The following is a 27,214-nucleotide window of genomic DNA, read 5'->3' on the forward strand; positions in this document are numbered from 1 at the left end:
CTTGCCATATCCATAAAAGTGTAAACCTCTGACATGAGGACACATATTAGGGCTATCTTTGGCCTATTTGGAATCTCACTGACAAAGAAAGGTTTCAGAGACTTGGTCACCCCAGAGGCTGTGCCACTGCTCTGGACCTGCAAAGTGCTCTGCAGCTAATCAACACAGTACAAGATATGGAAATGGCCACAAGTAGAAACCATTGCTTGAAGAACACATTCCAGGTTAGCCACGCAATCTTTAATCCAGCAGGGTTCATGGCCTCCAAAGCTATTGCTGGGATACAAAGATTTAGAAGGCTGCTGTATCCAGATTAGCTCAAGCAGTATATTAGATCTTCATCAATGAAAAGGAGTACCAAGTATGTTGAAAGAAGAGAATAAAATAGTAAAAATGTAGTAAGAATTGAAAAAAGAAAAAAGCGTCTAACCCCAGAGGTCACTTGCAAAAAATGAGGCAGTGCGATAGGAGGTGGGGTTATACAGGGAGCTGAAAATTTTTATTTGTTTGCCAGTGTCTCAACCTCCAGTATAATCCATTGGTCTGAAATTCTCTACCATTTCTGTGAACCCTTATAAAGGATAAAGAAACAAATAGCTGATTGTGACAGAATCCGGACACCTGGGTATCTCCGCCAAAGAAGCTGCTTCCTAAGCTCTGGAACACGGGATCCGTGAATCTGGCTATAGTTACCTCAAAAACTTGACAGTACAAGTTTTGAATTCAACCAGAAAATAACTGTTTAGTCACACACAGGCACAAAGAGATATACACTTTGGGACAATCCCCCCTCCCCCTTAGCAGCCAATCCACATTCACATATACATATACATCCCATAATAGGTTTATCTTAAGACAGACAGAAACAGTGGAATACAGGTACTTAACAATAAGAAACTCCACCCCACCTCACTATCTAGCAAGGGTCTATGAGACACTCCTGCAATATTATAGCAATCTTAACAGTCAAACCGATTATCTTTATATATTTCCTGAGGTATATTGTCCAGAAATATTATTGTCCCAAGTGAAAGAGGCCCTTCAGTCTTTCAACACAAAACACACATATAGAACCCAGGATAACTGGGGTAACATGAAATGCTGAGTCCGGTGTGGTTGTACAGCGAGTCTGATTAGTGCAGACCCGACTGGGGGTCTTGGTCAACCTATGCCCCTAATAGACACAGGGTGGCTTACACATAAGAGGGCTGGGGAAGCTGACAAGGAGTTTCCTGACCTCTCTAACGTAATCTGAGTTCCACGAGCCCCCCAGCCAAAGTGACTTCTGTCACATTGATTTTGCCATAAATCTTCTTCTCAGTCTATGCTGCACTGTAATCAGTTATATAGTTTTGATGATACAGAAAAGAGGTAGTCCCCAGCAGTCCTTTCCTGTTGATACAGTATGGTAAGTGAGTAGTATCATCCTAGAACTGGGTGCTCCTGGCAGAATCACCAGATTAAAACAAAGGAAAAAAGCTTGGAAAAAGAAAGCCAACACAGCTACCACAACTAAGGACTGATAAGTTGCAATCTATTCATTTTTTTGATTTATTGTCTAAAATACTTCTCTTAACCCAAAAAAACAAAATTAAACACATTGCTGTTTATCAATAATCCTTAGATTTCAGTGACTGTATTAAGAATTTTTTGAATTTTTCCTTCAACTGATGTGACAGGCAGAAACACGCATCTTGTCTTAGAGTGGCTAAGCTTACTCACCGTATAAATGGAGGAGCTGCGCTATCACCCAAGAATACACACGCCCCCTCCTCGCCACTCACCTGAGCTGTGTGTTAATACTGTAGCGGGGTTAAACATGCCTAAAGACACTGTTTGATATGTGGGAAGGAACTAGGCTCCCTCTAGTGGTAGCTGCATGGAATTTCCTGGGCTGTGACTTCCTTTTCACAAGATGAAGAAACTACATCTCCCAGGCTGCTTTGCAAGATCCAGGAACTAGGCTCCCTCTAGTGGTAGCTGCATGGAATTTCCCAGGCTGTGACTTCCTTTTCACAAGATGAAGAAACTACATCTCCCAGGCTGCTTTGCAAGATCCAGGGTGCACGGCTGCACCGCACGGCACTATGGGGGAGGTTATTTAAAGGAAGAGAGAAGCGCGCGAAGGGGGGGCCTTTCTGCGCTGGACTCTGAGGAACCAGCGAGCGAGAGTGAAGGACTGACACTGGATATTGGGCCAGAGCCTTTTAGCCTGGAGGGACGACGTGGAACCGTCCCATCTCAAGCACGAGGCACATTCCTGGAGGTCATACTGCTGTTTGCCGAGACCGGAAGTCATCCGCCAGAAGGACCCCGCGCGGCTGGCATATAGCCAAAGGACTGAGACCGCAGTGGAAGCGCGCGAAGGAGAAACTTCTGTTGGTGAGAGGGCACATGCCCAATAACTGACTTTATCTGCTGAAGAGACAGTTTTATCTACAGATAGCGGTAGCGCAGCAGGAGGTGATAAAACCCCGGGGTTTATCACCATACTCTCTCAGGAGACTCATAGACAAACAATAAGGTCTGTAAAGGAGTCGCCAGAGGCTTATCTCTCTCGCAGAAGTTATTGCTCAGTTACGCAGACACCCTGCGGTGACAACTAACAGCTCGTTGTTTTCTCTCTCTTGATCTTTATTCCTAATCTGGATTACAAATGAGCTCTATTCAATAACCCTGCTAGCGAAGATCAACAAGAAAGAAGAGAACTCTGGGGGAGGGACTCAGATAGGCCCACCTACCTGGTACTGTGTCTAGCCTTAATGCAGGAGGAGTGTGGGGGTATTCTTTTACCTTTTTAAAGCTGTTTTAAATAACCTTTTATGGACTTGTATTGTATTGTATTGTATCTCCCCTATTCAATTTGATATATAGTAAACTAAGTTTGGTTAATTACAATCTTGTGCGTTGTTCCATTGTGTCACCCAGAAGGACTACTATTCAAGAAGGTAACAAGGTATTGTTGCATAGTGAAGTATTGTATTCCAACCTGTGTATCTATTTGATAGTCCAGTCCTATTCTGGGTCAGTTGTGCCTGAGGAGGGATCGAGCCAATTTGATTGGGTTGTTAGGCAGGGTGTAGACCCAATAATATAATCAGCAGCTCCTGCGGGGGTGGTGCTACACTACTGCAGAAAAAAATAAAGTCTTCTGGTCGTCTGGTTGTTTGTTTATGTTCTATATATTGTGTAACCATTTTTGGATGTACTACTGCCTTTTTGTACTCTTTTGCATGGACCAAATTTGTGCTGTACTTGATACTGGTTGTATCTTCTGATGTCTAGTATTAAAAAAAAAAAAAAATATATATATATATATATATATATATATATATATATATATATATATATATATATATATATATTTGTATGGGATCTGTTTTACTATTTTACTTGCCAAAAGATTGGTATTTCTGTCCATCTATTTCTGAAATAAACACTGCGTTGCCTCCCAACACTGTCTGGCAGGCAGAAGACTTTACACCCTCAACTAACCCTCAACTAACCCTCAAATACAAATGAAAGGGGAACAGAAACCTCCAGGTTAGGGGTTCCAAACCACAGCAGCCGGCAGAATGCACATATCTACAACATGCATTCCCACATGCAGGGGCATTGCTGGTACAGAAAAGTAAAAATCTCAGTACACTGAAAAGGGTCCACCTTCCTGAAGCAACTGCTTGATGTTGAAAGGGATGAAGACTAAGACTAGCACAGCCTGATGGCAGCTCATGTGTCTGGTGAGCTTGTCCCTTTTCTTTAGTAGTGGAAGGGGGGTGGAGGAGAAGGTTATGTGGCAACAGAAAGTCACAAAATCTGGTGGACAAAGACTGGTGTATTTGGAATATTTTGTTGCTATACTGTTGCAGTAAACCAAGCAAGTTTACTGCAATCTTAAAAAGGCAACATTGGGACACCCCCGTTCACATGCAGGCGACGCTACTTCGCACCGCGACCTCGGAGGTCGCGGTGCGAGCAGCGCGCCGCGACCTCGGAGTGGCCGCCACGGACTTCATAACATTGAAGTCTATGGCGGTCGCCTCCTGGTCGCCCCAAAGAAGCTCCGGACCCTTTTTCTAGGTCGGAGCGACTTGTGTCGCTCCTATTAGAACGGGTCCGCAGCTTCCCTATGGGAGGCGACCTGTGAGGCGACCAGGTCGCCTCACAGGTCGCCCTAGTGTGAACCGAGCCTAATTATGTGGGCCAGAAGTGCACAGTCTGTACCTGCAACACTAAAGGCAGATCAAGAACATTTTAAACAACAAAACAAAGGTTTATGTGAATAACTACTACCGTAAACAACAAATTACAACAGTAAATGAGTACTTACATTTGCACAGTGTAAGGCTAAAGCACAGAAAACAGCAAACATTTTGAAGTTATTCTCATCAGTTTTAGAGAAGGCACTTCCAGTCAGTTTGTTCACCATTTGGACAACACCAATAACACTGCCTCTGCTTACAATAGGCATGCATAAAATGTTCCTTGTTGTATAACCTGTATATAGATCCACTTCTCTGCAGAGATACAAAAATGCAACTAAAGTTACATTGCTATTCCTTCCTATCCATATGTGCATTTATATATAACACATACAATTATTTATCATTTTTAAATTAAGTCCATCATTCATCAAACTAAAAAAAAAAAGAAAAAAAAAAAGGATTTTTGGTTATCGTAAAATCGCTTTCTCGGAGTTCATTGATGAGCACAGCTGCTTCTTCTTTATCCATGACAAAACAGGGATGTCCCCAAGCAGTGCCACAACGAAGGGCGAGAAAACAAACTAATGGAGAGACAAAACACAGATCAAAATGCCAACACTCCGGAATCACCCCCAAGGGGTGCCTGAGGATTTGAAACAACCGCCTGCAATAGTTTGCAGCCAAAACTAAGGTAGCATCCGTGGACTCCAGGACAGCAACTTACTTTTTTTTTTGTTTTTACAGTTAGTAACAGACAACTTGGTCTTTGCTTTGCAGACCTGAGAAACAGACACCTGCTGATGGAACGCCCAGGAGGCACTAACCACCCTAATGGGGAGCTCAATAACAGGGAAGGGAGGTTTCCGCCCCTTAATGGCATATGCCTGCACCATTGGCTGCCAAATCAAACAGCAAATGCCAAGTCTCTCATTGAACTATCCGTAAGCACAGAGAGAAATGGACTTCTGAAAAGCAGCCATCACTGAAAATGTACTTGTGAATCACGCAACCCACGTCCAAAGAGTGTAAGGCCACCTCCCTAGGACATTCAAGTAAAAATTTGCATCCTTTTGGCAGATAGGAAAAGGAAAGTGGAAGCACCACCCTTGTCCTTATGCAAAATCAGAAAGGGAGGCTTACAGGACAAAGCCGCCAACTCTGACACCCTCTGAAGTGATTGTGACTAGAAAGGCAACTTTTTGCATAAGCGTGAGCAAGGGAATATCCCAGATTCTCTTACAGGTAGGCTTTTGCAGAGCCGACAACACCAAACTTAAGGCCCATGGTGGCAAAAAAAGAACACACAGAGGGCACCACATGACAAACACCCCGAATGAAAGTGTTGACCAAAGAGTGTGTGGGCAAAGGATGCTGAAGTAAACAGCCAGAGCAGAGACTTGACCCTTTAAGGGGCTCAAAGCAAGCTTCTGATCTACGCCATGTTGCAGTTAGTCTAACACCTGAGCCACCAAGAAGGAGTGAGGATGGAACCCCAGGGCTTCACCCCAAATGATATAAACTCTTAAGGCGCAATGATAAATCTTCAGAGCTTCAACAGAGGTGGGATCGCCATAGCAGACAGCTCCCTGTGCTTCAGAACCTGGCTTTCAACAGTCACCCAATCAGAGCCAGCAATCGTAAAGCAGGGTGGAACAAGGGCCCTGGGACAGCAGGTCCTCTCAAAGAGGCATCCATCAGGGGGCATCTGCTACCAACTCCACCACGGTTGGGCGACAAGGCTAGTCTGGAGCCACCAGAATGACTGGAAATCTTTTCAGCCTTTAGGCATAGAGGAGACTAATCCCATGGCGCCACTAGCACATCTGTCACACTAACAAGAGAATCCAATGATCTCGCCACAAGCCTGGGAAACTTCTGGTGGAGGTGGGATGCTAGGAGATCTATGTCCAGTGTCCCCTAGCGAAGACAAAGCTGATGGAACACCACCTCGTGTAGGGACCGCTCACCTTGATCCAGCATTGCCAGATTTTGACACCTGGAGTTTGCACGGCGGCCAGAGCAATCCCAGGATGTGATACTCTTCCAGTGCCACTGCTGCGCTCCTTGAGACTTCCTAATAATGGACATACACCACCACAGTGGCATTGTCCGACCGGGTAATAGTCAACAGGCCCATTAGATGAACTGCCCCCTGCGTTAGCAACAACCAGTTTGCCAGAAGCTCCAGGACAGCGATGGGCTGATTTCCTCCAGGATCCAGAGACCCTGAGCCAAGTTTGATTCCAGGGCTCCTCTCCAGCATGACAGGCAGGCCTCTGTGGTGACCACAGACCAGTGAAAGGAAAAGGAAGGACTTTCCATTCCTAAAGGCCAGAGAACACAACCACTAGAGGAGAGAGGCCCTTGTCGACCCCTTCAGGTGAACCTGACTGACCAAGGAAGTCAGAGACCTGTTCCATTTGGAAAGGATTGCCTTCTGCTGTATTAACTGCACATACGGAACCGCCTTGCAGGTAGCCATCATCAGGCCTAAAACCTGCATGCAAAAATGCAGGCCAAAAACCTGCAAGCCAAGAGTTGCCAGATCACAGACCGGAGCTTCTGGGAGTTTGTCCTGTGAGAGGAACTCCTTGGCCCGCTCTAAATTGAGGATAACCCCCAGATACTCCAAACGCTTGGTTGGCCTCAACACAGACTTTCTGAGGCTCAGGAACCAGCCAAGGTCCTCGAGGGATCGCATAAGGATCTCCATGCTGTCCAACAGGGATGAAAAAGTCCCTGTCTGCAGAAGCAAGCCGTCCAGGTCACAAATCACAGCAAACCCCCATTGTCTCAAGAAGGCCAGGACCATGGAAAACACCCAGGGAATAGAAAGACAGAGCAAAGGGAAGTGCCACAAAATGATAATGTGCTCCCCCAACAGCAAAGCGTAGAGATACTGATGTCCCTCGTAGATAGAGATGTATAGGTAGGTGTCCCTGACATCCATAGATGCCCAAAAAAAACCCTGGTGAAGAGAGGCCACCACCGAGCAAATGGATTCAATCTTCTAGACCCACACAAAGACACTCTGGGCCTTTGGATCTGGGATCGGGCGAACTCGGTCGGTTTTGGGGACTGTGACAGATCAGAATTAAATCTCCGTAACCACTCTGTGCAGAATTGCTCTTTCAGGAGTGGTGGTTCTGGTGCTCAAGTCAATCCCGTACAGAGCAAGAAGATGGTCCAGTGAGAGCCGTAGATCAGTTGGAAAAAAACTGGCGGAAAGAAATGAATCCTATTCTGTAGCCTGAGAGAACAATTTTGTGAACCCACCAGACAGGACTGAGGGAAGGCCACAGTTCTGGAAAACAGTGAAGGGGATCCCCCACCCTGGTAGGGGCAAACCTTCAATACCGCTGATTTATACGCGGGCCCTAAAGGAATTATGGGCCAGGGAAGCTTGACACCACCCTGCGGGAGTCCTGAAAGGTTTTGAGCCTTTTTCCCAGGGGAATTTAAAAAAAAATGGCTTGTGAGCTGAGAAGGTCAGACCAACCTTTTTGTGCAGTTCCTTTCCTTTTCTGGTCAAGGGGAGGAAGGCACTCTTGCCCCCCATAAGAGTCTTGACAAGATCAACCGGCGAACCCCCAAACTTTTTTTTTTTTTTTGGGTGTGTCTGATCCACTGATCAACATTTGAGCCAAAAGGACCTAGCTCAGAACCTCAGTCGAAACTGAAAAGTTCAGGGAGAAGTGGGTCAAGGCTCGTGTCACAACTATACTCCAGCCCCCCCAGACCAACTGGTCTGCAAATTCAGCAGACACTTGAGACATCTGGCTGATGGTCAGGGCTTGCAGCAAACCCTTGGCCCTTTCGGTCAGCATCTGAGACACCAGGGCTTAGGCTAATACAGGCTGAAGCGCAGATCTAGCAATGGCGAACACGGGCAGGCTAATTCTGAGATCCTTTTTCACCAGGTTGGATAGCTGAGGAAGTCTTACATCTTTCATTCATTTACATATGGGCTTTGATGCATATACCGCTCTGTTATGTTTTGATACTTCTTTGATATTGATGAGTACCATGTCAATAATTCAGCTACATATGTTTAAAGTTTCTCGTTGATACTCTTAATAGTGTCATTATGCTAATATGGAATGTAATGCACCTCTGTTAATGCATATTGATTCTTTGTACTGCCTTTTTTACACCCTGAATAAAAGTCGGTAAACAAAAAAAAAAAAAAAAAAAAAAGAGATTCCTCCACTAGGATCACTGTGGCTATATTGAGCTGGGAGATAAGTGGATCCTCCACCAGTGTAGTTGACCACTTCTTCAGAAGTGCCTCCTCAAAGTCTACCGCAGAGCACTTAGGAAGTACAAACGGGTGCTTTGGACAACCCCAGGCTCAACACAATCTTTGTCCAAATATGCGGGATAAGGCAAAAACCTTAGCAGCCTGAGCTGGCTTGTGCGTACCAAAGAGGACAGGTACCGCAGCAGATGTTCTCGTGGAATTCTCAATTTTAAGCATCTTCCGCACAGCATCAATGAGAGCAGTGACTAGCGCCTTCTCCTGTGCAGCAACGGAGGCAGAGGATGCATCCGAGGAATCAGGGGATAAGTCATCTGGATCCCCAGCATTGCAGAGCCAGCAGAGGAGCCCGATTTGGGATCAGAACAGTTCAAAGAAGAGGGAAATGATAGGGGGCACTACAAAGATCAACCAAGTGTGCATCACAAATTTTAGGGATCACCCCCACACCCTCTGACCCTCAGAAGGAGGGACAGGGTTGCCTTCATGGGCTAAAGTAAAATGACCGCTCAGTACCTCCTCCAGCTCACATAGCCTGTACACCAATTTAGTCCACAACATAATGGCCGCCAATCATGGCCAGCAGAGAACAAGAGAAGAAATGTCTCCAAACGTCTCCAAACCAAGGAAAAATGGCGGCTGTGGCTCCACATACATGGCCCCTAGCCGATCAGAGCTACATGGAAGCCACATGCGAGCTCCCTGGACCCAGAGGGGAGGCAGAAAAAGTAGGTGGCACCCCCCTATAGTACTAGGCCCCTCCTCCAGGCCAGGGGAGCCCGACGACACCGCAGCAGCAGCAGGATGGATAGAGGACAGTCACAGAGGGAGAAAGATGCAGGGGGACCCAGTATCTCCCATAGGTAGCATGCATGGCTGACCGACTGACCTGAACCTGCGCCCCCCAGTGTGGGTGGCAAGGAGCCCGATGCACTAAACCTGGTAAGTTGCCAAGTGAGGGGGGTAGGGGGGAAGGGAGCCCGCAGGACCAACCATCCCAGGGAGTACCCGCATCCCACACCATGTCCAGAGATGGAAGGGAGGGGGCATCTACTTACCAATCTAGAGGAGCATGAGGGTAAGGCTCCGGTGACAGATTCTCTTCTCTATCGAAGTGAGGGGCCTGTCAGCCAGGGGTAGCACTGTGACACAGACTATAGGCACCTGGTCATGTTTGTCCCTGCAAGACATTTAACTCGCTGGCCACCCCAGTCCGTGGGGCATCGCCACGACCGACCGCGCGCGGAGCTAACAGTCTGCGCAAACTCACTGGTCAGACCGGGGTGACCCCTGGATCTAGATTATCCAGCCCACAGCCTAGCTCGTCTGTTGATAGAAGATCTTGCAGTAAAAAAGCCAAAATTCCATAATAAAATGGAAAAAAGCTTTGGGAACACAAGTTCCAGTAGAAAACAACACGTGCTTACTCCTGAAGACACTAGGCAGAATGACTGGAGGCCTATAGCAGAGAGGGAGTTTTATATCCAGAGACGACTGCCCATAGGAGGTGCTGATTTCTTTTTCTGCCTAGTGTCCTACTCCTGTAGTTGGGGCTATAAAACCCTGTTTTGTCATGGATAAAGAAGAAGCAGCTGTGTTCGTCAATAAACGCAAGAGATAACACTTTTAGGGAATGCAAGTAACAGATGTTATGTAACGAGGAATGCTTAACTAGTGCAAAAGATTTCATCATATTAATTTAATCATGACAACTGGATTACCTTTTACAATATTGCATATATTTTAAACAATACTAATTGCATAACTAGATTATAGTATATTTAACAAACTTTAAGTAGACATAACTGTCTACAGACAAATGATATTTAGAGTAAACCTGTAACAAAAAAAAAAAATGTTGGCTGCTATTTCTGTCCTATATATGGTATAATTTATATTCAAAGAATGATGCAAATCATCATTCCAGTTAGGTAAATAGCTTGAGAAGAAGTGGTCAGTACCGAGGGCCTGTATTTCTCTCAACTATGGAATCCTTTCAATTATGGAACTGAGCCAGTGTTTTTTTGCTTTAGTGTTTGATTTAAAGCAAACATGCAACTATTTATTCTTAAAGTGGAAGTCTATCCTATCACTAAAATCTCCAAATCTACAGGCATCCATGATATAAGACTAATCTAGCTAGTCCTGTAAAGAAGAAATCGCTACACATACCTTTTTTGAAGCCACTCCGGTCCAGTCTCTAGTGGTGATAGCTCAGAAGAAGGAAATTAATGGGAAGTGACTCCATCCATAGAGTAACTATGGGGCTTTTATTGCCAGCTGCCTCTTCTGCACTCGCTTTCACAGAGAAGCCACCGCTGACAGCTCAGTTTGGGACTGGAGCGGCTTCAAAAAAGGTATGTATAGCAATTTCTTCTTTACAAGGTTAGATAGGCTAGTCTTAGATTGTGGATCAATCACAGCCGATCACAAGAGCGGCTCCAGCACGAGCCGCTCATTCCCTCTGCAATGCACGCCCCCGGGGGCACGCAGCGCGGCGATCGGGGAAGAGGCTCGTCCCTCAGACAGAGCCCATCCCTGACCTAGGTAAAGAGCCAATGAAATTGGCTCTTTACCACGTGACCGGCTGTCAATCACAGCCGGTCACAGAATGTCAACAGAGAACACGGTAACTAGCTGTCACCGTGTTCTCCTTCTCACACACTGATCCTGTGTGAGGAGGAGATTGTGGTAACAGCTAGTTACCGAATACAGTGCACCCCAAAACACACTGATTGCCCCCCCCAATAAAGAGGACCTGTCACTAGCCCATCAAAGTACCTGTCACTAGCCCATCAAAGTACCAGAGTACCTGTCACCAGCCCATCAGGTACTCTGATGACAGGTACTCGGGTACTCTGATGGGCTGGTGACAGGTACTCGGGTACTCTGATGGGCTGGTGACAGGTACTCGGGTACTCTGATGACAGGTACTCGGATACTTTGAGTACCTGTCATCAGAGTACCCGAGTGCCTTTAATTGGAGTACCGAGTACCTGTCATCGGAGTACCCAGGTACCTGTCATCAGAGTGCCCGAGTACCCGTCTCCAGCCCAGAGTGCCCAAGTACCAATCTGCACCCCATCAGATTACCCGAGTACCTGTCTCTAGCCCATCAGAATGCCCAAGTACCTGTCTGCAGCCCATCAGAGTACCTGAGAACCTATCTGCAGCCCATGCCTCCTAGATTATGTGTTGGGGTGTTTGCTTTCCAAAATGAGATCATTTTGTGGGGGGTTTCCATTGTCCTGGGGTTCCAGGGCCTTCAAAAGTGTGATAGGTTGTAATGAAATTAGATGTGTAATTTATGCATCTAGAACACCCGACGATGCTCCTTGCATGTTGGGCCTCTGTATGTGGCTATGCTGTGACAAAGTCTCACATATGTGTTATCACCATACTCAGGAGAAGTAGCAGAATGTATTTTGGGGTGTCATTTTTGCTATGTACATGCTATGTGTTAGAAATATCTTATAAATTGACAACTTTGTGTAAAAAAAAAATGCGTTTTCATTTTCTTTCCACAGTTTCCAAAAACTTGTGGAAAAAAATGACATGTTCAAAAGACTCATTATGCCTCATAGAATATACATTGGGGTGTTTGCTTTCCAAAATTGGGTCATTTTGTGGGGGTTTCCATTGTCTTGGGGTTCCAGGGCCTTCAAAAGTGTGATAGGTTGTAATGAAATTAGATGTGTAATTTATGCTCCTAGAACACCTGACGGTGCTCCTTGCATGTTGGGCCTCTGTATGTGGCTATGCTGTGACAAAGTCTCACACATGTGGTATTGCCATACTCAGGAGGAGTAGCAGAATGTATTTTGGGGTGTAATTGCAAGTATGCATATACTGTGTGTGAGAAATAACTTGTTATTATGACAATTTTGTGTAAAAAAATTATTTCTTAATTTTCCCAAGAATTGTGGGAAAAAATGACAACTTCAAAAAACTCACCATGCCTCTTACTAAATACCCTGGAAGGTCTACTTTCCAAAAAGGGGTAATTTGGGGGTATTTGTACTGTCCTGACATTTTAGGGCCTCAAGAAATTAGATAGGCCGTCGGTACATCAGGTGTGATAAATTTTCAATGATTGGAACCATAGCTTGTAGACACTATAACTTTCACACAGACTAAATAATAACCACTAATTTGAGTTATTTTTTATCAAAGATATGTAGAAGTATACATTTTGGCCCAAATTTATGAAAAAAATTACTTATTTGCAAAATTTTATAATAGAAACTAAAACAAAATGTGTTTTTTTCAAAATTTTCGCTCTTTTTTCACTTATATCGCAAAAAATAAAAAACCCAGTGGTGATTAAATACCACCAAAAGAAAGCTCTATATGTGTGAAAAAAATGATAAAATTGCGTACAGCGTTGTATGAGTAATTATCATTCAAAGTGTGAGAGCGCCGAAAGCTGAAAATTAATCTGGGAAGGAAGGGGGTGTAACTGCTCTGTATGGAAGTGGTTAAAGAAAAAAAGACAACTCCCAGCCCACTGAGCTTCTCCACTGAATTTTCTAAATAAAAATTGTCATATTTATTTTAATGGATGCATTAATAAAAGAAAGTTAGATTATTCCAAGATGAGGATAAAATGGGAGTCAGAGTCACCATCTGACCGCCAAATGGCAGGCAAACTAAGTGCTGTGCTGATGACCTGTCATAAAAGCCATCCTCATCTTTTACAGGACAATCCCTTCCATAAACTTCTTTAAAAAATGCAGTATTTTCAGTTTGAATATTTGAAATGTGGCATCTGCTACTGTGGTAGCAGTGGATGTGTGGTAAGCCAAAGTCAACGTAATCTATAAATAAAAATAAAAAGCTTAATAACTTCATTAAAAAAAAAACCCTCTGCTAGTCATTTTGAAATACATAATCTAGAGATGACAGATGTACTAAAAGATCTGTTTTTGTAGAAAACCAATTTGGGAGAGGAAACTTTTAGACTGCATCAATGACATCTGCTTTTTTAACACAAAAAATATTAAAATGAGTTGCCACATTGCCCGTCAGGGAGAGACCCCACATTTGCTAAAAATGTTTATATTATCAAGCCTTGGGCTTATGCTATGGTATGGGTCCACAGAAGCAGCAAACTATAAAGTAGTACTAAATTAAAAAGAAACTTAAAAAAAGTATTTTGCAAGTTTGTTTTGCATGACTAAAATTTTAAATCAACTCATTTGTAAAGCAACTTTAAAGGGATACACTAATGACGTGGCAGCTTGTTCATACTGCACGACAGCCTGGAGCTGGCTGTGCTGCATTTTATCACAGCACACTGTACAGAACCGCATGGAACTGTACAGCAGCACAGTGCATCACAATGCTGTACATGGACATAAAGGAAGTGTACTTGCTATACACGTCAATTAAAGTAAGAAAAAAGGAAGCTATGTGATGCGCTGAATCAAGCACCACACTGCCTCTGAACGTAGCCAGAACAGGCAGCTGCCGGAGAGAAAACCATTGCGGCAGCTCTCTATTGTGTGTAAATTTACCCTGCGGAATGCTACCAGCCCTTTTCTTTTTACAACAATCTACTGAGCTGGCCAGAACCAGCTCTTTAGGGTATCTATTCCATATTTTCACAGACCTTACTGTGAAGAAGCTTTTCCGTTTTCGGAGATTACATCTCTTTCCCCCAGATGTAAACTTGCACATTAGCTGTGTGAGGGGAACGCAAGTACACTATATCCACAAGTACTTGGTACCTTTTTTGCTTGCTTCCTTATAAAAATAAACAGATTTGTTTGACTTTGAAACTTTGGTGTTTCATGAATTCATGGTGTCTATTGCTTATAACATTGCTTTCTAGCAATAGCTCTTCTATGTGATCTTTTGTTAAACTCTTAAGTATGTATATAGGTGCATCAAGATTCAAAAAGCCCAACGCTACAGATTCATTCACGCACTAGCAGCGCTAAAGTCCATGAAATAAACATGAATCAATCTCTGAATATGAGGATGAATAAAACAGTAAAGGGAAGTCCATGCATGCAGTCCCAGGATGTAAGGAGATGATGTAAACGGTTGTATCCTTGCAGACACCCCAAAGCCTTCACCACACCGCTGTGTGCACCCTTATGTGGGGACACTTACCAGAACCAGTCTGTAAGGAAGCAGAATACAACCAGTGGGAATGCCTTTATCGTCTTACTCCTCTGCGTTGTAACTCCGACAAGGACCGCCAATGGATAACGCATGTAAAATCCCCTCACCAGCATAGAAAGCGTATATATGGGAAATGAAAAAGCAACATAGTGTAGTCCAGCTAAAACACGTGTGCCTTTATTCCCAAAATTTACCCTTCAATCATTGCACTTACAACATAACAAATCTTTGTAAACATGTCAGCAAGTTAGCCTGTTGGTTCCTACCGCTCTCTCCCGTCCAGGACGAATACAGCCCGGTACCTGGCCGTGAGCCTCGGGGGATCGCGTGTCACCACGGCTTCCTGCGTGATTGCGTCACCACGCCCTGACGCGTTTCATCATCAAGTGACTTCCACCGAGGGCGTGGAAGTCACTTGATGACGAAACGCGTCAGGGCGTGGTGACGCAATCACGCAGGAAGCCGTGGTGACACGCGATCCCCCGAGGCTCACGGCCAGGTACCGGGCTGTATTTGTCCAGGACGGGAGAGAGCGGTAGGAACCAACAGGCTAACTTGCTGACATGTTTACAAAGATTTGTTATGTTGTAAGTGCAATGATTGAAGGGTAAATTTTGGGAATAAAGGCACACGTGTTTTAGCTGGACTACACTATGTTGCTTTTTCATTTCCCATATATACGCTTTCTATGCTGGTGAGGGGATTTTACATGCGTTATCCATTGGCGGTCCTTGTCGGAGTTACAACGCAGAGGAGTAAGACGATAAAGGCATTCCCACTGGTTGTATTCTGCTTCCTTACAGACTGGTTCTGGTAAGTGTCCCCACATAAGGGTGCACACAGCGGTGTGGTGAAGGCTTTGGGGTGTCTGCAAGGATACACCCGTTTACATCATCTCCTTACATCCTGGGACTGCATGCATGGACTTCCCTTTACTGTTTTATTCATCCTCATATTCAGAGATTGATTCATGTTTATTTCATGGACTTTAGCGCTGCTAGTGCGTGAATGAATCTGTAGCGTTGGGCTTTTTGAATCTTGATGCACCTATATACATGTATGAATTTATAGCAGCAGCTTACCTCATTTAGTGTTCAGGAAATATTTTTTGGCGCCGGGTGAGCGGAGTTTTATTGAAGGATCGGTGAGCGCCTTACTTTGCTCCTATATACAAACTCTTAAGTATGTTCCTGACTACAGAAATCAAACTATCCTGTCTGCAGTTACGTGACTTTGGTCCTTTTTTAAATTTAGGCACCACACTGGTTTTCACCAATCCAATGGTATCACACCATAATTAAAGAATATCTAAAAATTATAAACAATGGATTGAAAATGTCAAAACACAACTCTTCAGTGACACGTAGGTGTAAGCAATCTGCTCCAGGTACTTTATACCACTTTATTTTATAGTCTAAATGTTTCTGGACCATATTAATTTTGAGCCTATACCAGTTTTGGACTTGAGTTCCTCCATTTTCCTTTGTATGGACAGAGTTGAACAAGGTATGCAACATATTTACCTCCTCTTTGCACTTTCACCAACCCAAAATTATTTTGTAAAGGACTTACATGCCCAGGCCTGACCTTTTCACTACTGATATATTTGAACAATTTTTAGGTTTTTTGTTCTATTCTCTTTTGCAACCTGTTTGTTCTGAATTTTTATGCCCTTAATTTCCTTTTTACATATTCTCTTATATTCTTTACAACTTTTAAACAATGATAGGGTTCTTTTATTTTTATATTCCCTTTTCCATTTATAGCTTCCTAAACATTGGGCGTGAGCTACATGGGTTTTATTTTTAGCCTTTTAAAACCTACTGTCCATTGAAATATATTTTGTAGTGTGTTTGCATACAATGTGCAACATTTTCTGTTCTTATTTGTGTTTTTTTCAATGACAATATTCCCTCCCAGTGCTTGGAGAGCAGCTTATAGCCTTTGAAAAATGCGCTCTTAAAAGCTTTTTTATTTTATCTTTCCTGTATGTGCTTGTTGTTTACAGTAGTTTGTATGGCCCCACCTGCTTCTATGCATGCCTAACAACGTTGAGGCATGCTCCTAATGAGACAACGGATGGTGTCCTGGGGTATTTCCTCACAGATCTGGACCAGGGCATCACTGAGCTCCTGAACAGACTAAGGTGCAACCTGGCAGCGTTGGATGGAGCGAAACAATGTCCCAGAGGTGTTCCGTTGGATTTAGGTCAGGTGAGTGTGGGGCCATTCAATGGTGTCAATTCCTTCATCCTCCAGGAACTGGCTGCATACTCTCGCCATATGAGGCCAGGCATTGTCATGCACCAGGAGGAACCCAGGACCCACTGCATCAGCATAGGGTCTGACAATGGGTCCAAGGATTTCATCTCGAAAACCTAATGGCAGTCAAGAGGCTATTGTCTAGCCTGTAGAGGTCCGTGCATCCCTCCATGGATATGCCTCCCCCAGACCATCACTGACACACCACCAAAGCGGTCATGCTGAACAATGTTACAGGCAGAATAACATTCTCCATGGCTTCTCCAGACCCTTTCACGTCTGTCACATGTGCTCAGGGTGAACCTGCTCTCATCTGTGAAAAGCCCAGCGCGCCAGTGGCAGACCTACCAATTCTGATGTTCAATGTCAAATGCCAATCAAGCTCCATGGTGCCGAGCAGTGAGCACAGGGGACCACTAGAAAACATTGGGCCCTCGGGCCACCCTCATGAAGTTTGTTTCTGATTGTTTGGTCAGATACATTTACACCAGTGGCCTGCTGGAGGACATTTTGTCGGGCTCTGGCAGTGCTCTTGCACAAAGAAGCAGATACTAGTCCTGCTGATGGGTAAAGGATCTTCTATGGTCCTGTCCAGCTCTCCTAGAGTAACTGCCTGTCTCCTGGAATCTCCTCTTTGCTCTTGAGACTGTGCTGGGAGACACAGCAAAACTTCTGGCAATGGAGCGTATTTATGTGCCATCCTGGAGGAGTTGGACTGCCTGTGCAACCTCTAAGGTCCAGGTATCGCCTCATGCTACCAGTAGTGACACTGACCCTAGCCAAATGCAAACCTAATGAAAACCAGTCAGAAAAGAGGAGTAGGGAAAATAATGTCAGTAGCCCCCATCTGTAAAAGTATCTGTTTTGGAGGTTGTCTCATTGTTACCCATCTAGTGCATCTGTTAATTTTAACACCAATGCAGCTAAAAAAAGATTAACAACCCCCTCTGCTACTTAACTGACCTGATCAATATCGCAGGAGTTTAACTGATTTGAGGTTATACTCTGATTAAAAAGTGTTAATTTGTTTGAGCAGTGTATATGCATCGTATACTTTGAGAAGAATGCAAGACATTTTGTCAATCGAGAAGCTGCACAGTGAGTGGCACACTGATCCCTGTGCTCCAACTTTGACTCTCTGCTTCACTGCCTAAACTTCAGCAGTGACATCACCGTCAGAGGCTAAATGTAAGTAACATTTTTCAAGAAAAAAGATACAGCCAACAGTAGGGAAAACATCATTAGAGGTACCTTATTGGTACTTATATTGCACCCATCATAGTATTTTGTACTTACAATCCCTTTCTTAGAGTAGAAAACAGGACAGGAGAGTTAAAGCAGAACCTCACTAAAGTAATTCCTGCTGATGGGCCTGGGCCTCCAGATGTTGCTGACTTAAGAAGTCTGTCTGCCAATTTTTCAAACCTGAAAATGTGCATTGTGAGCAGGGCCAAAACATGAAATTTCGCCCAGGTCAGCATAGGCTCTGCTTCTTTGAGAGCAACCGGACTTCCCCTACCACCATAAAGATTGATGCATGCCACCATTGTGGTGTCAGATTGAAACCAGACTGGCAGTTCCCAAAGCAGAAAGATCTAGTGTATAAGGGCAAATTGATTTGCCTTGAGCTCCAGGACGTTAAACTGCATCTGGGCTTCCTGCAATGACCACATCCCATGAACAGACAAGGAGGCCAGGGCACCATCATCCCAGGACCACACAACATTAAAGGTCCCATCACATGAAGGGGAAGGAGGTTTGTTGCCAGTCTTGGCGGACTTGGGGTTCCAGGCTCTGAATTTTAAAGTTTTAAAGAAACAAGAAGGCTCCTGCTGCTTGTACAGAGGCAATGGTGTTCACTTTGGAAGACATGCTTTTCAGCTATTTCTTCTAAAGGGTCTCAGCTGACCGCTGAATTTCAGCCAGAGCACTCCTCTCATGTGAACTGACATAAGGCAGAGGCGAGAGCGTTGTTGTAGCAAATCTCCCAAACTGTCCACACAGGAGAGTGATGCTACAGGAAAGAGCTCCAAGGGCAGTCTAGCTAAATACAAAGGCTTAAAAGCCCCTTAGCCATGCAGGGTCCTTAAATACTAATATGTCATCTACTGGAACGTGTCCTATTTTGTCCTTGTTGAGTAAACCGCTTAGGGGTGCAAACACTTTGCCTAGATGGGGCCATTCAGTGTAAAGGTTCTGTTCAGTTTGAGGATGTATAGAGGACATGATTTGGCTTAATATTACAACCGATCTAGACCCCAATCATGTCACCATAGGTCCAGAAGCAAGGACAGTTTTAAGTTTTTATGGATCCCCTCTGTGAGGAAACTCATTGCAGTCCCTTGAGTTTTGAAAATGTTTGATGCCAAAGAATTCTCCTCAGCTGATATTTCCTGTCAGGAGAAATCTGCTTCTTCTGACCTCTCCTCCTCCTCGCCTTCCAATCCTAGAAAGGGAGGCAGGAAATATTCACAAGGAAACTTCTGTAGTGTCAGACACACTTCTGGATAACTTGCCAATTGTTCAAGCACAGTGGAGAAAGCAACAGAAAATTACTCTTTGAATATGAAGGTCCCTTAGAAAGGAGCCCCGGAAGGAGGGAGTGATAATCCAGCTGCTGATTCAGAGCCAGATTCAGTCTATTGCCACATACATTCATTTCTGGAGGAAAGACCATTAACAACAATGTGGGTGTTAAGTCCCCCAGATTCATGCGGCCCTTGACTCAGATCCATCATGCTAGTAAAGCCTTCAAAGGCTAGTTAGTGTACTGAATACAAAGAGAAGTGGGGGCCTCCCAGTGTCCAACCACCTGAAGGTCCAAGGACCGGCTGTCGCAATGCAGCCTGCACTGTACAACAATGAGCCTACTGAGGCTGCGCCCTATGTGGTCGGTGTCCCAGTCAGGAGGAGCCTAAACCAAGATGGGTGCTGCAAATGTGCAGTGCACCACCAACTTTTTCACCCTTATTTTAGACGATCACAATTATGATACATGTTGCTTAAGATCCATGTACTGTATCAAACAACTGCCTTTTTATAAATACGAATGGTATTTTTGACTTCCCATAAAATCCATTTCTCGGATGTTCATTGATGGTCGCAACTCCTGATCTACATAATCATTGGGTTAAACTGCCCCCTACAGGAGTAGGACACTAGGCAGAAAAATAATCTGGCTATGACTATGGGTAGTCACAGGAGGTATACTCCCTCTTTCTGCCAAAGGTAATCAATCAGTTTAGTTACAAGCAGTGTCAGAAGAATTACAACTCCACAGAGTGGGTGTTGTGTCTGTCAATGAACATCAGAGAAATGGGTTTTAGAGCAAGTCAAAAATTCCATTTTCTCTTTCGTCCATTGACGGACACAGCTCCTGATCTCCATAACCATTGGGACCTCCCAAAGCAGTATCAAACATGAGGGGTGAGAACAGCAAAAAAAATCCCACGGCTAAACAGTAGCTAACCAGGCAACAGGAGCTCAACCAAAAACAACTGCAGCCCACATGAAAAAGACAATACACCCTCAAAAAGGATCAGGTCACCTAAACAGCAGCCTGCAAAACCTTGCAGCCAAAAGAAGCATCCGCAGATGCCAACACATCCACCTTATAGAACTTTGTTAAAGTGTGCACCAACGACCAGGTAGCCGCCTCGCAAACCTGCATCACTGACCCAGGCCCAGGAGGCACTAAGCGCCTGAGTAGAGTGCGCCTTGACAGGGAAAGGAGGAACCTAACCCCTGATGGAATAGGCCTGAATAACCGTCTGTCTGATCCATCTGGAAATGGTCGCAGAGGAAGTGGACAACCCTTTCCGAGGCCCATCCATAAGCACAAATAGTGAGTCTGACTTCCTAAAAGACTCCGAAAGCTGCCAGGTACACCCTAAATGCCCGGACCACATTCAAGGCATGCAGAGCAATTTACTTTGGATGTTTTGGCCTGGGACACAGGAAAGGCAACACAATGTTTTTATTCAAATGAAAATCAGAGACAACCTGAGGAAGGAACGACGGACAGAGGTGAAGAACCACTTTATCTTTGTGAATTACCAAGTAAGGTGAACGACAGGATAACGCCATCAATTCTGACACCCTGCGCACAGAGGTGATAGCCACCAAAAAAAAGCCACCTTTTGGGACAGCGTAAGCAGGGGAATCTCCCATAGATTCTCAAAAGGAGGCTTCTGGAAGACAGAGCATCAAATTGAGGTCCCAAAGTGGCAACAGAGACCACACTGGAGGGGAGAAGTGCCTAACTCCCTGAAGAAAAGTATGTACCAGGGAGTATGTGGCCAAAGGCTGTTGAAAGAAGACTGCTAAGGCCGACACCGGACCCTTGATGGTACTCAAGGCCATTTTCTGTTCACCCCCCCCCCCCCATTTAAGGAAGGTCCACTGAGAAGGAGTGAGGAAGAACCCCAAGCAACTCACACCACAAAATGTACACCTTCCACGTACAATGGTAGATCTTCCTAGAGGTAGATTTCCTAGCTTTCAACAGTGTAGGAATCACCGACTCAGATAAAACCCAATCCTTCAGAACCCGGCATTCAATGGCCAAGCCGTCAAAGCCAGCGACTGTAAAGCAGGATGGAAGATCGGTCTTTGGGACAGCAGACCCTCCCTGAGAGAAAGCTGCCAAGGAACGTCGGCAACCAGCTACACCTGATCAGCGTACAAAGCCCGGCGAGGCCCATCCGGAGCCACTAAGATGACCGGAAATCCCTTTTGCCTTGATCCTGCGTAGAAGTCTTGGCACACGCTTGAGAGAAGGGAAGGCGTAAATCAGCGCATCTGTGGAGTCTGCCAGAGGATCCCATGAACAAGCCACAAACCTCTGCACCTTTTTGTTGAGCTGAGACGCCAACAGATCCACCTTGGGGATGCCCCACCGGAGACAAAACTCATGAAACGCCTCCGGATGAAGGGACCACTCCTCTTGGTCCACCCCCGCCGCCTGAGGTAATCTGCCTGCCAGTTCCCCCCCCCCCCAGGAATGTGTATGGTGGCGAGGGCTGGAATAAACCGTTCTGCCCACCTTAGAATGCCAGCTACCTCCAGAGCCACCAGGAAACTTCATGTGCCCCCCTGGTGATTGACATAAGCCACGGCCCTGGCATCAAACGATTGAATGCGCACTGGACATCCCTGAAGACAATCTGTCCAATGGTCCAGACACAGTCTGATCGCCCAGAGTTCCAAGACATTGATCAGTAGTCTGGACTCTTCCAGTATCCAGATCCCCTGAGCAGAAGGTTTGCCAAGGACACCTCCCCAGCCGGACAGGCTGGCATCCGTGGCGATCACTGTCCAATACACGGGGAGGAAGGATTTACCCAGCCGAAGCGCCGGAGAACGAAGCCACCATATTAGGGACTCCTTCGTTCCCCGACTCAGCTAGATCGGATTGTCCAGAAACTACAGATTCTTGTCTCATTTGGCCAGAGTCTCTCTTTGCAGGGACCTCTTATGGAGCTATGCAAACTAAACCCCCTCGAAGGTAGACGCCTAGCACCCAGTGGTGGGATTCAGCCGGTTCGCACCAGTTCACACTCCACTCCACTAAGCACAGTCTCCTCCCCAGCCAGAGTCCCGACCTCACTCCCCCTCTCCCTCCCCCCCCCAGTCGCCTCCCGCACAAATGAACTTTAAGCACACAGGTGCACTAGGAGAGCCGGAGGACACAGCTGGGTTGTCTGCAAGGCCAGCCCCCCTCCTCCCCCCTGTCATACACAGGTCGCCCTCCTAGTGATATGCTGATCGCCATGGCCCATCCGTGCTTCTGCTGGAGGAAGCCCAGGTGACTGTGGATGAGTGTCCTGCAGCTTGGTAAAGGTGAGTGAGATGACCCCATATCCCCCACACACCATCCCATCCCCCACACTCCCCTGGGGACAGGGACCCCTTCTCACCTGGGGACAGGGACCCCCATCTCCCCTGAGGACAGGGACCCCCATCTCACCTGACAGGGACCCCTTTTCCCCCTGGGACAGGGACCCCTTCTTTCCTGGGGACAGGGACCCCCTTCTCCCCTGGGGACAGGGACCTCTATCTCATCTGGGGACAGGGACCCCTTCTCACCTGGGGAAAAGGACCCCTTCCCTGGGAACAGGGACCCCTTCTCTGGGAACAGGGACTCCTTTCCTGGGGACAGGGACCCCTTCTCCCTTGGGGACAGGGACCCCTTCTCACCTTAAGGCTTCTCCGTGGCTATCTCCCACCAGGAGCTCTTTCCCTACAGGGAGTCCCGGGGGACCAAATGCTGCTTGACGGGGATGATGAGACCCCTGAGGTGAAACTCACAAAATTTTATCATTTTAGGCCAATCTGTTTTCTGCTAAATCTTTTTGGTTAAAAAAATTCCAATAAGCGTATTTTGATTGGTTTGCGCAAAATTATCACGTCTACAAACTAGGGGAAAGATCTATGTCATTTTTATTTTTTTTTACTAGTAATGGCGGTGATCTGCGATTTTTAGCGGGACTGCGACATTTCGGCGGACAGATCGGATACCTTTACTGAAAGTCGGAACTGGTTACTAAAATTTTTTAATCCCACCACTGCTAGCACCCACATGCAAGTCCGGAGGGATGACCATCTGCTGGAAAGCAGGAGACGAATTGCAGCCTGTAATTTCTGGAGTTTGTCCAGCGGAAGGAGCACTCTGGCTAAGGCCGAGTCTAGAGTCAGACCCAGATAGTCCAGCTTTGTGGATAGAACCAGAGTAGACTTATGAAAATTCAGAATCCAGTAGAAACTCCAGCAGAGTTCGTATGGCGATTTTCAGGTTTTCCACCAAAGAAGTAGGGGATCATCCAAGTAACCCAGTAGCATGATCCCCCATTGTCGTAACAATGCTAGCACCGGGGCTAATACTTTTGCGAAGACTCGAGGAGCAGAGGCGAGACCAATGGATAACGCCACAAACTGGAAATGCTCTTCTCCCACAGCAAAGCGGAGAAAGCGCTGGTGACCGGCACATATTGGAATGTGAAGGTAAGTATCCTTGATGTCGATAAAGGCAAGAAAATCCCCCCCGATGCAGGGATGCCACCACTGTGTGAAAGGACTCCATCCAAAACTTCTGCACCCACACAAAGCAGTTCAGTGCCTTGAGGTCCAGGATTGGACACACCTTGCCTTCCTTCCTGGGAACTGTAAACCAGCTTGAGTAAAAACCCTGAAAAAGTTTCAAAGTCGGAACCGGGATATTCACCCCTTGAAGCAACAGGTCTTGTACCACCCCAAACAGACCCGGTAAACGGTCCGAGGACAGGCGCAAGTTGGAAGGAACGAACCTTGCCGGGGGACAAGAATGAAACTCAATCTTGTACCCAGACCAAATGACTTTGTGGAGCAACTTGTCTTGTATCAGGGAAGTCCACTGGTCCGGAAACCAAAGAAGATGTCCCCCACCCCGGTACAGGTGAGGGCACATCTTCATGCTGAAGGAGCCTTGTCCGCAGGTCTGGAGAAGCCCACTCTCAGCTTGCCAGACCAGGTTCGTTTGGATCCTCCAGAGGAGGCCCTGAAAGGCTTTGAGCCCTTGTCAGCCGACCCTGAGGGACGAAAACAATTCTTATGAACCGAGAAGGAGGGCCCCAGTCTACGACGAGATTCCTTGCTCTTAGCAGCCTGTGGAAGAAAAGTACTCTTTCCCTCTGAGAGACCCTTAATGATGTCATCCAGGGTAGCCCCAAACAGGAGATCTCCTTGAAAGAGGAGATCTAATTAGAAGTCTGGTCTGCAGACCAGAATTTGAGCCAAAAAACACGCCAAAGGACCGCTGCCAAAACAGAGAGCCGTGCCAATAGGGGAGCCACATCCAAAGAGGCAGCACAGATAAACTGCAGCCCCTGAACCAGCTGATCTGCCAGCTCACCAAAGGCAGGGGGGAGCCGTTTTCCCTCCAGGCCACAGCATAAAAGCTTAGCCCACTCGGTCAGATTTTGCGACACCAGGGCAATGGTAAATACCGGCCTCAGTGCCGAACTAGCCAGAGTGTACATATTGCGGGCCACAGCCTCTGCCTTCCTGTCAGCCAGATCCTTAAAGGCCATGAACTCTTCAACCAGAATCATGGTTGCCTTGTTCAATCTGCAAACTGGAGAGTCCACCACCGGTGGAACAGTCTACTTCTTAATAAGGGACTCCTCATAGGGGTAACACCTAGAAAATCGCTTAGAGATCCCAAGGGGAAGCTTTGGTCGTCCCTATTCGCTCAAAGAGGGGTGGGTACTATGTCCGTCAATGTACATCAGAGAAATGGATTTTACGCTATGTCAAAAATCCCATTTTCCCTTTCGTTCATTCAACACAGCTCCCTATCTTCTTGACCGTTGGGACTTCCCAAAGCAGTGTCAAGCATGAGATGTGGGAACAGCAAGTCAAAATTCCCAAGGCTAAACTCAAGGAACTCAGTAAAGTTATATCGAGACCACTGTTCCTGATCTTTGCTGACAGTATTAGGACAGGAGATGTACCAGGGGATTGGAAGAAAGCTAACGTGATTCCAATATTCAAAAAGGGCCAGAGGCATATCCCGGGAAATTATAGGCCTGTCAGTTTGACATCAGTAGTATGTAAACTTCTGGAGGGGATGATAAGGGACTATATTGTAGAGTTTGCTAAGGACAACAACATCATCAGCAGTAATCAGCACGGGTTTACAAATGGGCGTTCTTGTCAAACCAATCTCCTTACATTCTACGAGGAGGTGAGCTGTGAGCTAGATAGGGGGAGACCAGTGGATGTGGTGTACTTGGATTTCGCTAAGGCGTTTGATACAGTTCCCCACAAGCGCTTAATTTATAAAATAAGGTCTGCAGGTATCGATAGCAGGGTTTGCTCTTGGATACGGAACTGGCTAAAAAGGCGGGTCCAAAGGGTAGTAATAAACAGCGCATACTCAGACTGGTCTGAGGTAGTAAGCGGGGTCCCCCAAGGCTCAGTCCTGGCACCAACCTTGTTCAATTTATTCATAAACAACATTGAGGTCGGGATCAGTAGTTCGATATCAGTTTTTGCAGATGACACAAAATTGGGCAGGGCAATAACTTCACAACATGAAGCAGATATCCTGCAGAATGACCTGGACAAAATAACAGAGTGGGCAACGACATGGCAAATGAGGTTTAACGTGGAGAAGTGTAAGGTTTTGCACTTGGGGACTAAAAACATAAAATCACAATACACGTTAGGAGGGGAGCCCTTGGGGGAATCAAAAATGGAGAAGGATCTGGGAGTATTGGTTGATGATAGATTAGGAAACAGCATGCAATGTCAAGCGGCAGCTTCCAAAGCCAACAGAATATTAGCATGCATAAAGAAAGGGATGCATTCCAGAGATAAGACTATAATCCTTCCACTTTATAAATCTCTGGTCCGACCGCATCTGGAGTATTCCGTCCAGTTCTGGTCGCCAGTCCTCAGGAGGGATGTGTTGGAGCTGGAGAGAGTCCAGAGAAGGGCAACTAAACTAATTAGGGGATTGGAGGACCTTGACTATGAAGAGCGTCTACAATCGCTCGATTTATTCTCCCTGGAGAAGAGACGTCTGAGGGGGGACATGATAGCAATTTATAAATATCTTAATGGGGATCCCAGCTTAGAAAAAAAGCTGTTCATTCGAAGGGATTGCATGAGGACTCGAGGGCATACAATGCGATTAGAGGAGAAGCGGTTTAACCTCAGGCAACGCGGGGGGTTCTTTACTGTTAGGGCAACAAGATTGTGGAATTCTCTACCACAAGAGGTGGTTTCTGCGGGTAGTATGGTGGCTTTCAAAAGACTCTTAGACTTACATCTCAAGGATCAGAACATTCAGGGGTATGGGAGATGATTACAGCCACACATGCCTACACAGGTTGAACTGGATGGACTATTGTCTTTATTCAACCTCACCTACTATGTAACTATATGTAACTATGTAAACCATAGCCAACAAGGTAACATGGAGCTAAACCATAAACAACTGGAGCTCACCTGGAAAAAAAACAAAACAATACACCCTCAAAGAGGACCAGGTCCTCTAAACAGCAGCCTGCAAAACCTTGCGGCCAAAAGAAGCATCCGCAGATGACACCACATCCACCTTATAGAACTTTGTGAAAGTGTGCACCAGGTGGCTGCCTCGCAAACCTGCAGCACTGACGCCTGATGACCCCCCAGGAGGCTCTAATCGCCCGAGTAAAGTGCGCCTTAACAGGGAAAGGAGGAACCTGACCCTTAATTGAATAGGCCTGAATCACCATCTGTCTGATCCATCTAGAAATGGTTGCAGCAGAAGCCAACCCTTTTCAAGGTCCATCAATGAGTACAAATAGTGAGTCTGACTTCTGAAAAGACTCCATAGC

General features: G+C 45.9%; 1 protein-coding gene across 2 annotated transcripts in view; it reads right to left on the reverse strand.

Moving 5' to 3' along the window:
- The window catches only part of PDE10A (phosphodiesterase 10A), a 796,398-nt gene that overhangs the window by 162,916 nt on the left and 606,268 nt on the right, over positions 1–27,214 (reverse strand). For both annotated transcript variants that reach the window (XM_082252527.1, XM_082252528.1), the window contains exon 13: positions 4,331–4,517. In XM_082252527.1, coding sequence (XP_082108653.1) covers positions 4,331–4,517 — 187 coding nt within the window. The remainder of the gene's footprint in view (positions 1–4,330; positions 4,518–27,214) is intronic.

Source organism: Pelophylax lessonae (genome assembly GCF_965119305.1).
Source record: "Pelophylax lessonae genome assembly, chromosome: 3".
Classification (NCBI taxonomy): Eukaryota; Metazoa; Chordata; class Amphibia; order Anura; family Ranidae; genus Pelophylax; species Pelophylax lessonae.